The sequence below is a fragment of the Oncorhynchus gorbuscha genome, linkage group LG16 (assembly GCF_021184085.1).
Source record: "Oncorhynchus gorbuscha isolate QuinsamMale2020 ecotype Even-year linkage group LG16, OgorEven_v1.0, whole genome shotgun sequence".
In the NCBI taxonomy this organism is placed as follows: Eukaryota; Metazoa; Chordata; class Actinopteri; order Salmoniformes; family Salmonidae; genus Oncorhynchus; species Oncorhynchus gorbuscha.
The window spans coordinates 89,584,450-89,598,060 of NC_060188.1; the positions used below are offsets into that span (position 1 = coordinate 89,584,450).

At 49.3% G+C, this 13,611-nt stretch overlaps 1 protein-coding gene across 2 annotated transcripts in view; it reads right to left on the bottom strand.

Annotated features, from left to right (window-relative positions):
• Nucleotides 1-8,032: 8,032 nt before the first annotated feature.
• ccbe1 (collagen and calcium binding EGF domains 1) overlaps nucleotides 8,033-13,611 on the bottom strand; it is a 146,639-nt gene continuing 141,060 nt past the window's right edge. For both annotated transcript variants that reach the window (XM_046306757.1, XM_046306756.1), the window contains exon 11: nucleotides 8,033-9,287. In XM_046306757.1, coding sequence (XP_046162713.1) covers nucleotides 8,754-9,287 — 534 coding nt within the window. In that variant the 3' untranslated portion in view covers nucleotides 8,033-8,753. The remainder of the gene's footprint in view (nucleotides 9,288-13,611) is intronic.

Genomic DNA, 13,611 nt, shown 5'->3' on the forward strand with positions numbered 1-13,611 from the left:
GCTTCTTCCTTGCTGAGTGGCCTTTCAGGTTATGTCGATATAGGACTTGTTTTACTGTGGATATAGATACTTTTGTACCTGTTTCCTCCAGCATTTTCACAAGGTCCTTTGCTGTTCTGGGATTGATTTGCAATTTTCACACCAAAGTGCGTTCATCTCTAGGAGACAGAACGCATCTCCTTCCTGAGTGGTGTGATGGCTGCATGGTCCCATAGTGTTTATACTGCGTACTATTGTTTGTACAAATGAACGTGGTACCATCAGACATAAACCTCTGTTCTATCCTCCTACAGTAGTAAACCTCTGTTCTATCCTCCTACAGTAGTAAACCTCTGTTCTATCCTCCTAGTAAACCTCTGTTCTGTCCTCCTAGTAAACCTCTGTTCTATCCTCCTACAGTAGTAAACCTCTGTTCTATCCTCCTAGTAAACCTCTGTTCTATCCTCCTAGTAAACCTCTGTTCTATCCTCCTAGTAAACCTCTGTTCTATCCTCCTAGTAAACCTCTGTTCTATCCTCCTACAGTAGTAAACCTCTGTTCTATCCTCCTACAGTAGTAAACATCTGTTCTATCCTCCTACAGTAGTAAACCTCTGTTCTATCCTCCTACAGTAGTAAACCTCTGTTCTCTCCTCCTACAGTAGTAAACCTCTGTTCTATCCTCCTACAGTAGTAAACCTCTGTTCTATCCTCCTACAGTAGTAAACCTCTGTTATATCCTCCTAGTAAACCTCTGTTCTCTCCTCCTACAGTAGTAAACCTCTGTTCTATCCTCCTACAGTAGTAAACCTCTGTTCTATCCTCCTACAGTAGTAAACCTCTGTTATATCCTCCTAGTAAACCTCTGTTCTATCCTCCTAGTAAACCTCTGTTCTCTCCTCCTACAGTAGTAAACCTCTGTTCTATCCTCCTACAGTAGTAAACCTCTGTTCTATCCTCCTACAGTAGTAAACCTCTGTTCTATCCTCCTACAGTAGTAAACCTCTGTTCTATCCTCCTACAGTAGTAAACCTCTGTTCTATCCTGCTACAGTAGTAAACCTCTGTTCTATCCTCCTAGTAAACCTCTGTTCTATCCTCCTACAGTAGTAAACCTCTGTTCTATCCTCCTACAGTAGTAAACCTCTGTTCTATCCTGCTACAGTAGTAAACCTCTGTTCTATCCTCCTAGTAAACCTCTGTTCTGTCCTCCTAGTAAACCTCTGTTCTATCCCCCTAGTAAAACTCTGTTCTATCCTCCTACAGTAGTAAACCTCTATTCTATCCTCCTAGTAAACCTCTGTTCTATCCTCCTACAGTAGTAAACCTCTGTTCTATCCTCCTAGTAAACCTCTGTTCTATCCTCCTACAGTAGTAAACCTCTGTTCTATCCTCCTAGTAAACCTCTGTTCTATCCTCCTACAGTAGTAAACCTCTGTTCTATCCTCCTAGTAAACCTCTGTTCTATCCTCCTAGTAAACCTCTGTTCTATCCTCATACAGTAGTAAACCTCTGTTCTATCCTCCTAGTAAACCTCTGTTCTATCCTCCTACAGTAGTAAACCTCTGTTCTATCCTCCTAGTAAACCTCTGTTCTATCCTCCTACAGTAGTAAACCTCTGTTCTATCCTCCTACAGTAGTAAACCTCTGTTCTCTCCTCCTACAGTAGTAAACCTCTGTTCTATCCTCCTACAGTAGTAAACCTCTGTTCTATCCTCCTAGTAAACCTCTGTTCTATCCTCCTAGTAAACCTCTGTTCTATCCTCATACAGTAGTAAACCTCTGTTCCATCCTCCTACAGTAGTAAACCTCTGTTCTATCCTCCTACAGTAGTAAACCTCTGTTCTATCCTCTTAGTAAACCTCTGTTCTATCCTCATACAGTAGTAAACCTCTGTTCTATCCTCCTAGTAAACCTCTGTTCTATCCTCCTAGTAAACCTCTGTTCTATCCTCCTACAGTAGTAAACCTCTGTTCTATCCTCCTAGTAAACCTCTGTTCTATCCTCATACAGTAGTAAACCTCTGTTCTATCCTCCTAGTAAACCTCTGTTCTATCCTCCTAGTAAACCTCTGTTCTCTCCTCCTACAGTAGTAAACTTCTGTTCTATCCTCCTACAGTAGTAAACCTCTCTTCTATCCTCCTACAGTAGTAAACCTCTGTTCTATCCTCCTACAGTAGTAAACCTTTGTTCTATCCTCCTACAGTAGTAAACCTCTGTTCTATCCTCCTAGTAAACCTCTGTTCTATCCTCCTAGTAAACCTCTGTTCTATCCTCCTAGTAAACCTCTGTTCTATCCTCCTAGTAAACCTCTGTTATATCCTCCTAGTAAACCTCTGTTCTATCCTCCTACAGTAGTAAACCTCTGTTCTATCCTCCTAGTAAACCTCTGTTATATCCTCCTAGTAAACCTCTGTTCTATCCTCCTACAGTAGTAAACCTCTGTTCTATCCTCCTACAGTAGTACACCTCTGTTCTATCCTCCTACAGCAGTAAACCTCTGTTCTATGCTCCTAGTAAACCTCTGTTCTATCCTCCTACAGTAGTAAACCTCTGTTCTATCCTCCTAGTAAACCTCTGTTCTATCCTCCTAGTAAACCTCTGTTATATCCTCCTACAGTAGTAAACCTCTGTTCTATCCTCCTAGTAAACCTCTGTTCTATCCTCCTACAGTAGTAAACCTCTGTTCTATCCTCCTAGTAAACCTCTGTTCTATCCTCCTAGTAAACCTCTGTTCTATCCTCCTACAGTAGTAAACCTCTGTTCTATCCTCCTAGTAAACCTCTGTTCTATCCTCCTACAGTAGTAAACCTCTGTTCTATCCTCCTAGTAAACCTCTGTTCTATCCTCCTACAGTAGTAAACCTCTGTTCTATCCTCCTAGTAAACCTCTGTTCTATCCTCCTACAGTAGTAAACCTCTGTTCTATCCTCCTAGTAAACCTCTGTTCTATCCTCCTAGTAAACCTCTGTTATATCCTCCTAGTAAACCTCTGTTCTATCCTCCTACAGTAGTAAACCTCTGTTCTATCCTCCTAGTAAACCTCTGTTCTATCCTCCTAGTAAACCTCTGTTCTATCCTCCTAGTAAACCTCTGTTCTATCCTCCTAGTAAACCTCTGTTATATCCTCCTAGTAAACCTCTGTTCTATCCTCCTACAGTAGTAAACCTCTGTTCTATCCTCCTACAGTAGTAAACCTCTGTTCTATCCTCCTAGTAAACCTCTGTTCTGTCCTCCTAGTAAACCTCTGTTCTATCCTCCTAGTAAACCTCTGTTCTATCCTCCTACAGTAGTAAACCTCTGTTCTATCCTCCTAGTAAACCTCTGTTCTATCCTCCTACAGTAGTAAACCTCTGTTCTATCCTCCTAGTAAACCTCTGTTCTATCCTCCTACAGTAGTAAACCTCTGTTCTATCCTCCTAGTAAACCTCTGTTCTATCCTCCTAGTAAACCTCTGTTCTATCCTCCTAGTAAACCTCTGTTCTATCCTCCTACAGTAGTAAACCTCTGTTCTATCCTCCTAGTAAACCTCTGTTCTATCCTCCTACAGTAGTAAACCTCTGTTCTATCCTCCTAGTAAACCTCTGTTCTATCCTCCTAGTAAACCTCTGTTCTATCCTCCTACAGTAGTAAACCTCTGTTCTCTCCTCCTACAGTAGTAAACCTCTGTTCTATCCTCCTACAGTAGTAAACCTCTGTTCTATCCTCCTAGTAAACCTCTGTTCTATCCTCCTAGTAAACCTCTGTTCTATCCTCCTAGTAAAACTCTGTTCTATCCTCCTACAGTAGTAAACCTCTGTTCTATCCTCCTAGTAAACCTCTGTTATATCCTCCTAGTAAAACTCTGTTCTATCCTCCTACAGTAGTAAATCTCTGTTCTATCCTCCTACAGTAATAAACCTCTGTTATATCCTCCTAGTAAACCTCTGTTCTATCCTCCTACAGTAGTAAACCTCTGTTCTATCCTCCTACAGTAGTAAACCTCTGTTCTATCCTCCTACAGTAGTAAACCTCTGTTCCATCCTCCTACAGTAGTAAACCTCTGTTCTATCCTCCTACAGTAGTAAACCTCGGTTCTATCCTCCTACAGTAGTAAACCTCTGTTCTATCCTCATACAGTAGTAAACCTCTGTTCTATCCTCCTAGTAAACCTCTGTTCTATCCTCCTACAGTAGTAAATCTCTGTTCTATCCTCCTAGTAAACCTCTGTTCTATCCTCCTACAGTAGTAAACCTCTGTTCTATCCTCCTAGTAAACCTCTGTTCTATCCTCCTACAGTAGTAAACCTCTGTTCTATCCTCCTACAGTAGTAAACCTCTGTTCTATCCTCCTACAGTAGTAAACCTCTGTTCTATCCTCCTACAGTAGTAAACCTCTGTTCTATCCTACAGTAGTAAACCTCTGTTCTATCCTCCTACAGTAGTAAACCTCTGTTCTATCCTCCTACAGTAGTAAACCTCTGTTCATCCTCCTACAGTAGTAAACCTCTGTTCTATCCTCCTACAGTAGTAAACCTCTGTTCTATCCTCCTAGTAAACCTCTGTTCTATCCTCCTACAGTAGTAAACCTCTGTTCTATCCTCCTACAGTAGTAAACCTCTGTTCTATCCTCCTACAGTAGTAAACCTCTGTTCTATCCTCCTACAGTAGTAAACCTCTGTTCTATCCTCCTACAGTAGTAAACCTCTGTTCTATCCTCCTACAGTAGTAAACCTCTGTTCTATCCTCCTACAGTAGTAAATCCCAGTAGTAAACCTCTGTTCTGTTCTATAAACCTCCTATCCCTACAGTAGTAAACCTCTGTTCCATCCTCCTACAGTAGTAAACCTCTGTTCTATCCTCCTACAGTAGTAAACCTCTGTTCCATCCTCCTACAGTAGTAAACCTCTGTTCTATCCTCCTACAGTAGTAAACCTCTGTTCCATCCTCCTACAGTAGTAAACCTCTGTTCTATCCTCCTACAGTAGTAAACCTCTGTTCCATCCTCCTACAGTAGTAAACCTCTGTTCTATCCTCCTACAGTAGTAAACCTCTGTTCTATCCTCCTACAGTAGTAAACCTCTGTTCCATCCTCCTACAGTAGTAAACCTCTGTTCTATCCTCCTACAGTAGTAAAATCCTCCCTCTGTTCTATCCTCCTACAGTAGTAAACCTCTGTTCCATCCTCCTACAGTAGTAAACCTCTGTTCTACAGTAGTAAACCTCTGTTCTATCCTCCTACAGTAGTAAACCTCTGTTCTATCCTCCTACAGTAGTAAACCTCTGTTCTATCCTCCTACAGTAGTAAACCTCTGTTCTATCCTCCTACAGTAGTAAACCTCTGTTCTATCCTCCTACAGTAGTAAACCTCTGTTCTATCCTCCTACAGTAGTAAACCTCTGTTCTATCCTCCTACAGTAGTAAACCTCTGTTCTATCCTCCTACAGTAGTAAACCTCTGTTCCATCCTCCTACAGTAGTAAACCTCTGTTCTATCCTCCTACAGTAGTAAACCTCTGTTCTATCCTCCTACAGTAGTAAACCTCTGTTCTATCCTCCTAGTAAACCTCTGTTCTATCCTCCTAGTAAACCTCTGTTCTATCCTCCTACAGTAGTAAACCTCTGTTCTATCCTCCTAGTAAACCTCTGTTCTATCCTCCTAGTAAACCTCTGTTCTATCCTCCTAGTAAACCTCTGTTCTATCCTCCTACAGTAGTAAACCTCTGTTCTATCCTCCTAGTAAACCGCTGTTCTATCCTCCTACAGTAGTAAACCTCTGTTCTATCCTCCTACAGTAGTAAACCTCTGTTCTGTCCTCCTAGTAAACCTCTGTTCTGTCTACCTCCAGAAGAGAAGTCTGAAGAGAGCGAGAGAGACGAGGAAGAGTGGAGCAGGGATTTGAAGGTTATCCTCATCACACCCCATCTCCCCCTTTATCCGTCTCCCCCTCCTCTCTCTCTCTCTCCCCCCTTTCTCAGTCTCTCTACCCTCTCGCTTTGTCTCTCTCCAGCCTCTAGCTGTCTCTCTCCCTCTCCCCCTCTCTCTCCCCCCCTCTCTCTCTCCACCCCCTCGCCCTCTCCATCCTCCCCCCTCTCTCTCCACCCCCTCTCCCTCTCCACCCCCTCTCTCTCTCCTCCCCCCCTCTCTCTCTCTCTCTCCACCCCCTCTCTCTCTCCACCCCTCTCTCTCTCCACCCCCCTCTCTCTATCCACCCCCCCTCTCTCTCTCCACCCCCTCTCTCTCTCCACCCCCCTCTCTCTCCACCCCCCTCTCTCTCTCTCTATCTCCACCCCCTCTCTCTCTCTCCACCCCCCCTCTCTCTCTCCACCCCCACTCTCTCTCCACACCCCTCTCTCTCTCCACCCCCTCTCTCTCTCCCCCTCGCCCTCTCCACCCCTCTCTCTCCACCCCTCTCCCTCTCCACCCCCTCTCTCTCTCTCTCTCCACCCCCCCTCTCTCTCCACCCCGCTCTCTCTCTCCATCTCCCTCTCTCTCTCCACCCCCCTCTCTCTCTCCACCCCCTCTCTCTCTCCACCCCCTCTCTCTCTCCACCCCCCCTCTCTCTCCACCCCCTCTCTCTCTCTCTATCTCCACCCCTCTCTCTCTCTCCACCCTCTCTCTCTCTCCACCCCCTCTCTCTCTCCACCCCCTCTCTCTCTCCACCCCCCCCTCTCTCTCTCCATCCCCCTCTCTCTCCACCCCCTCTCTCTATCCACCCCCCTCTCTCTCCACCCCCCCCTTTCTCCCCCCCTCTCTCTCCACCCCCCTCTCTCTCTCCACCCCCACTCTCTCTCTCCACCCCCTCTCTCTCTCCACCCCCTCTCTCTCTCTCCACCCCCTCTCTCCACCCCCCTCTCTCTCTCCATCTCCCCTCTCTCTATCCACCCCCCTCTCTCTCCACCCCCTCTCTCTCCACCCCCCATTCTCTCCACCCCCTCTCTCTCTCCAACCCCCCTCTCTCCACCCCCTCTCTCTCTCCACCCCCTCTCTCTCTCCAACCCCCCCCTCTCTACACCCCTCTCTCTCTCCACCCCCTCTCTCTCTCCACCCCTCTCTCGCTCCACCCCTCTCTCTCTCCACCCCCTCTCTCTCTCCACCCCCTCTCTCTCTCTCCACCCCCTCTCTCTCTCCACCCCCTCTCTCTCTCCACCCCCCCTCTCTCCCTACCCTCTCTCTCTCTTCACCCCCCCCTCTCTCCACCCCCCCTCTCTCCACCCCCTCTCTCTCTCCACCCCCCTCTCTCTCTCCACCCTCTCTCGCTCCACCCCCTCTCTCTCTCCACCCCCTCTCTCTCTCCACCCTCCTCTCTCTCCACCCCTCTCTCTCTCTACCTCCTCTCTCTCTCCACCCCTCTCTCTCTCCACCCCCTCTCTCTCCACCCCCTCTCTCTCCACCCCTCTCTCTCTCCACCCCCCCTCTCTCTACCTCCTCTCTCTCTCCACCCCCTCTCTCTCTCCACCCCCTCTCTCCACCACCCTCTCTCTCTACCTCCTCTCTCTCTCCACCCCCCTCTCTCTCTCCAACGCCTCTCTCTCTCCACCCCCCTCTCTCTCTCCACCCCCTCTCTCTCTCCACCCCCTCTCTCTCTCTACCTCCTCTCTCTCTCCACCCCCTCTCTCTCTCCACCCCCTCTCTCTCCACCCCCCTCTCTCTCTCTACCTCCTCTCTCTCCACCCCTTCTCTCTCTCCACCCCCCTCTCTCTCCACCCCCCCCTCTCTCTCTCCACCCCCTCTCTCTCTCCACCCCCCTCTCTCTCCACCCCCTTTCTCTCCACCCCCTCTCTCTCCACCTCCCTCTCTCTCTCCACCCCTCTCTCTCCACCCCCTCTCTCTCTCCACCCCCTCTCTCTCTCCACTCCCCTCTCTCTCTCTACCTCCTCTCTCTTTCCACCCCTCTCTCTCTCCACCCCCTCTCTCTCTCTCTCCACCCCCCTCTCTCTCTCCACCCCCTCTCTCCACCTCCTCTCTCTCTCCACCCCCTCTCTCTCCACCCCCTCTCTCTACCTCAAGCCTAGCCAGTCTTATCTCTTACTGCTCCAGCCATGACATAAGTAAAAACAGATGGAATACATGTTTCTGTTATTACTGCATTTATTTTCCAGTTTCTTTACATGTGCGATGTATGTTTTGAATTGTAAAATGCCCCCTTTGGACCACATAAGCCTAGACTTGGATCTGCTGAAATATAAAATGGTGCCACTTAAAAACACTGGAATATTCCATGACATGAAAAGTTACTCAATCCCTCTCCAGTGGTACTCTCCATGACCTTTCTTCTTCTCTCTGTCAAGGACCATTCTCCCGGAGGCTCGGCAGCCATGGCAACCACTTGGCTTTGGAGGAGTGTTACACACTTACTTAGCAGCCATAGCAACCAGAAACAATCCTTGGCTAGTGTTGCTGAGGCACCGAACAAACAAGGCTGTGGTGATTAGGAGCAAAGAAATCGAATGACATATTCTATCTATGATTTAGGGGTAGGACGAATTGGACTATTATTGGACTATTCTCTTGTGTGCATGTGTATATAACAGGGTGGAAACTACGTTTAAGTCAGAAGGTAGACCATTTGAGACATTCAAATTTAAATCAAATGTATCAGGAGAAGAAGACATTCAAGACCATAACTATAATACAAAAAATGTTCTAAAATATACATTTACAATCCTATTTATAATATAAAAATAGAGATTCTATGAAAAAAAAAATACATTTAGACTTTTGAGTGACTTTAAGCAGTTCAATAAAAAATACTTTGATATTAATATTTACAAACAAACACTGAAAATCTGCCTCAAATTCAAAGTGTCCAATCCAAGCCTGAGTCTGTTGTTGAGGCTCGCACGGGTTTCCTGTTCCTGTTCCTGTTCCTGTTCCTGTCCTCTTCCTTCCTGCGTGGTTTGTAGTCTTCTCCAGAGTTGCCCTTGGCAACGTTTTGTGTTTTATAATCTTTTGGTTTGTCTTCTCCAGAGCCCATGTCCACCAGGATATCTTGGTTCTCCCTCCAGTTGTCAGGCGATTGGCTGTCCCTCCAGCTCTCTGGGCCAACCATGGGGACCTCCCTCCCAGGCGACTGGTTGTCCCTCCAGCTCTTTGGGCCAACCATGGGGACCTCCCTCCCAGGCGACTGGTTGTCCCTCCAGCTCTCTGGGCCAACCATGGGGACCTCCCTCCCAGGCGATTGGTTGTCCCTCCATGTATCTGGGACCCCCATAGGGAACTCCTCTCCAGGAGACTGCATGAGTCTGCCGAACACCTTGCTCTGTAGCTCAACGATATCGTTACGGATGTCAGCCATCAACAGCAGCAGGAAGTCAAAGGATCCGGGAGGGCCCTAGGTTGAGAAATCAAAAGAGGAGGTTGATAACATATCACTGTCATTCACAGCTGTGGTCAATTCCATTTCAGTTGAGTAAGTTCCTGGAAGCAAACTATGCATTCCAATTGTCCATGTGGAATTGAAATGTCTGTTTACTTCCTGAATCGACTGAAATGAATTGGAACTGCTGTTAGTGTGTTCTATAGGATCACACCTCATCTCAAAGGTTTTTACTTATTTCTTGTCAAGGCGGGGTGGATGACTGTTGTCATTAATCTGGTGCTTTGATTTCACTCGGATGAGATAAGAGACTGGGCGTTTGTTCCTTGACCTCTGAACCTTCTGCGTTCACCGTGGTAAAACTGTACTTCTCGCCAACCCTCCCTCCATCCCCTCCTCACTACCTCCACCTCTCTATTCTCCCTCCATCTCCACCTCTCTATTCTCCATCCCCTCCTCACTAAGTCCACCTCTCTATTCTCCCTCCCTACATCCCCTCCTCACTACCTCCACCTCTCTATTCTCCCTCCCTCCATCCCCTCCTCCCTACCTCCACCTCTCTATTCTCCCTCCATCACCTCCTCCCTACCTCCACCTCTCTATTCTCCCTCCATCCCCTCCTCCCTACCTCCACCTCTCTATTCTCCCTCCATCACCTCCTCCCTACCTCCACCTCTCTATTCTCCCTCCATCCCCTCCTCCCTACCTCCACCTCTCTATTCTCCCTCCATCACCTCCTCACTACCTCCACCTCTCTATTCTCCCTCCATCACCTCCTCACTACCTCCACCTCTCTATTCTCCCTCCATCACCTCCTCACTACCTCCACCTCTCTATTCTCCCTCCATCCCCTCCTCCCTACCTCCACTTCTCTATTCTCCCTCCATCCCCTCCTCACTACCTCCACCTCTCTATTCTCCCTCCATCCCTTTCTTCCTACCTCCACTTCTCTATTCTCCCTCCATCACCTCCTCCCTACCTCCACCTCTCTATTCTCCCTCCATCCCCTCCTCCCTACCTCCACCTCTCTATTCTCCCTCCATCACCTCCTCACTACCTCCACCTCTCTATTCTCCCTCCATCCCCTCCTCACTACCTCCACCTCTCTATTCTCCCTCCATCCCCTCCCTCCATCCCCCCTACCCCCACCTCTCTATTCTCCCTCCATCACCTCCTCACTACCTCCACCTCTCTATTCTCCCTCCATCCCCTCCTCACTACCTCCACCTCTCTATTCTCCATCCCCTCCTCACTACCTCCACCTCTCTATTCTCCCTCCATCCCCTCCTCCCTACCTCCACCTCTCTATTCTCCATCCCCTCCTCACTACCTCCACCTCTCTATTCTCCCTCCATCCCCTCCTCACTACCTCCACCTCTCTATTCTCCCTCCATCCTCTCCTCACTACCTCCACCTCTCTATTCTCCCTCCATCACCTCCTCACTACCTCCACCTCTCTATTCTCCCTCCATCCCCTCCTCATTACCTCCACCTCTCTATTCTCCCTCCATCCCCTCCTCCATACCTCCACCTCTCTATTCTCCCTCCATCACCTCCTCCCTACCTCCACCTCTCTATTCTCCCTCCATCTCCACCTCTCTATTCTCCCTCCATCCCCTCCTCACTACCTCCACCTCTCTATTCTCCCTCCATCCCCTCCTCCCTACCTCCATCTCTCTATTCTCACTCCATCCCCTCCTCACTACCTCCACCCCTCTATTCTCCATCCATCACCTCCTCACTACCTCCACCTCTCTATTCTCCCTCCATCCCCTCCTCACTACCTCCACCTCTCTATTCTCCCTCCATCCCCTCCTCACTACCTCCACCTCTCTATTCTCCCTCCATCCCCTCCTCCCTACCTCCACCTCTCTATTCTCCGTCCATCACCTCCTCACTACCTCCACCTCTCTATTCTCCCTCCATCACGTCCTCACCCTCTCCACCTCTCTATTCTCCCTCCATCACCTCCTCACTACCTCCACCTCTCTATTCTCCCTCCATCACCTCCTCACTACCTCCACCTCTCTATTCTCCCTCTATCACCTCCTCCCTACTTCCACCTCTCTATTCTCCATCCCCTCCTCACTACCTCCACCTCTCTATTCTCCCTCCATCTCCACCTCTCTATTCTCCCTCCATCTCCACCTCTCTATTCTCCCTCCACCTCCACCTCTCTATTCTCCCTCCATCACCTCCTCCCTACCTCCACCTCTCTATTCTCCCTCCATCTCCATCTCTCTATTCTCCCTCCATCCCCTCCTCACTACCTCCACCTCTCTATTCTCCCTCCATCCTCTCCTCCCTACCTCCACCTCTCTATTTCCATCCCTCCCTCCATCCACCTCTCTATTCTCCCTCCATCCCTCCCACCTCCACCTCTCTATTCTCCCTCCATCCCCTCCTCCCTACCTCCACCTCTCTATTCTCCCTCCATCCCTCCTCACTACCTCCACCTCTCTATTCTCCCTCCATCCCTCCTCCTACCTCCACCTCTCTATTCTCCCTCCATCCCTCCTCACTACCTCCACCTCTCTATTCTCCCTCCATCACCTCCTCACTACCTCCACCTCTCTATTCTCCCTCCATCCTCTCCTCACTACCTCCACCTCTCTATTCTCCCTCCATCACCTCCACTACCTCCACCTCTCTATTCTCCCTCCATCCCCTCCTCACTACCTCCACCTCTCTATTCTCCCTCCATCCTCTCCTCCCTACCTCCACCTCTCTATTCTCCCTCCATCCTCTCCTCTCTACCTCCACCTCTCTATTCTCCCTCCATCCCCTCCTCCCTACCTCCACCTCTCTATTCTCCCTCCATCCTCTCCTCACTACCTCCACCTCTCTATTCTCCCTCCATCCCCTCCTCCCTACCTCCACCTCTCTATTCTCCCTCCATCACCTCCTCACTACCTCCATCTCTCTATTCTCCCTCCATCACCTCCTCACTACCTCCACCTCTCTATTCTCCCTCCATCCTCTCCTCACTACCTCCACCTCTCTATTCTCCCTCCATCACCTCCTCACTACCTCCACCTCTCTATTCTCCCTCCATCACCTCCTCACTACCTCCACCTCTCTATTCTCCCTCCATCCTCTCCTCACTACCTCCACCTCTCTATTCTCCCTACATCCTCTCCTCCCTACCTCCACCTCTCTATTCTCCCTCCATCCTCTCCTCTCTACCTCCACCTCTCTATTCTCCCTCCATCCCCTCCTCCCTACCTCCACCTCTCTATTCTCCCTCCATCCTCTCCTCACTACCTCCACCTCTCTATTCTCTCTATTCTCCATCCCCTCCTCCCTACCTCCACCTCTCTATTCTCCCTCCATCCTCTCCTCACTCCACCTCCATTCTCCCTCCTATTCTCCCTCTCATTCCTCCATCCTCCCTACCTCCACCTCTCTATTCTCCCTCCATCCTCCACCTCTCTATTCCTCTCACTACCTCCACCTCTCTATTCTCCCTCCATCCCCTCCTCCCTACCTCCACCTCTCTATTCTCCCTCCATCCCCTCCTCCCTACCTCCACCTCTCTATTCTCCCTCCATCCTCTCCTCCCTACCTCCACCTCTCTATTCTCCCTCCATCCCCTCCTCCTACCTCCACCTCTCTATTCTCCCTCCATCACCTCCTCACTACCTCCACCTCTCTATTCTCCCTCCATCCTCTCCTCACTACCTCCACCTCTCTATTCTCCCTCCATCCCTCCTCCCTACCTCCACCTCTCTATTCTCCCTCCATCCTCCTCCTACCTCCACCTCTCTATTCTCCCTCCATCCCCTCCTCACTACCTCCACCTCTCTATTCTCCCTCCATCACCTCCTCCCTACCTCCACCTCTCTATTCTCCATCCATCCTCCTCCTCCACCTCTCTATTCTCCCTCCCTCCACCTCTCTATTCTCCCTCCATCCCCTCCTCCCTCCACCTCCACCTCTCTATTCTCCCTCCATCCCCTCCTCCCTACCTCCACCTCTCTATTCTCCCTCCATCACCTCTATTCTCCCTCCACCTCCACCTCTCTATTCTCCCTCCATCATTCCTCCTCTCCTACCTCCACCTCTCTATTCTCCCTCCATCACCTCCTCACTACCTCCACCTCTCTATTCTCCCTCCATCACCTCCTCACTACCTCCACCTCTCTATTCTCCCTCCATCCCCTCCTCTACCTACCTCCACCTCTCTATTCTCCCTCCACCATTCTCCCTCCTCCTCCTCCTACCTCCACCTCTCTATTCTCCCTCCATCCCCTCCTCCTACCTCCACCTCTCTATTCTCCCTCCATCCCCTCCTCCCTACCTCTCTATTCTCCCTCCATCACCTCCTCACTACCTCCAC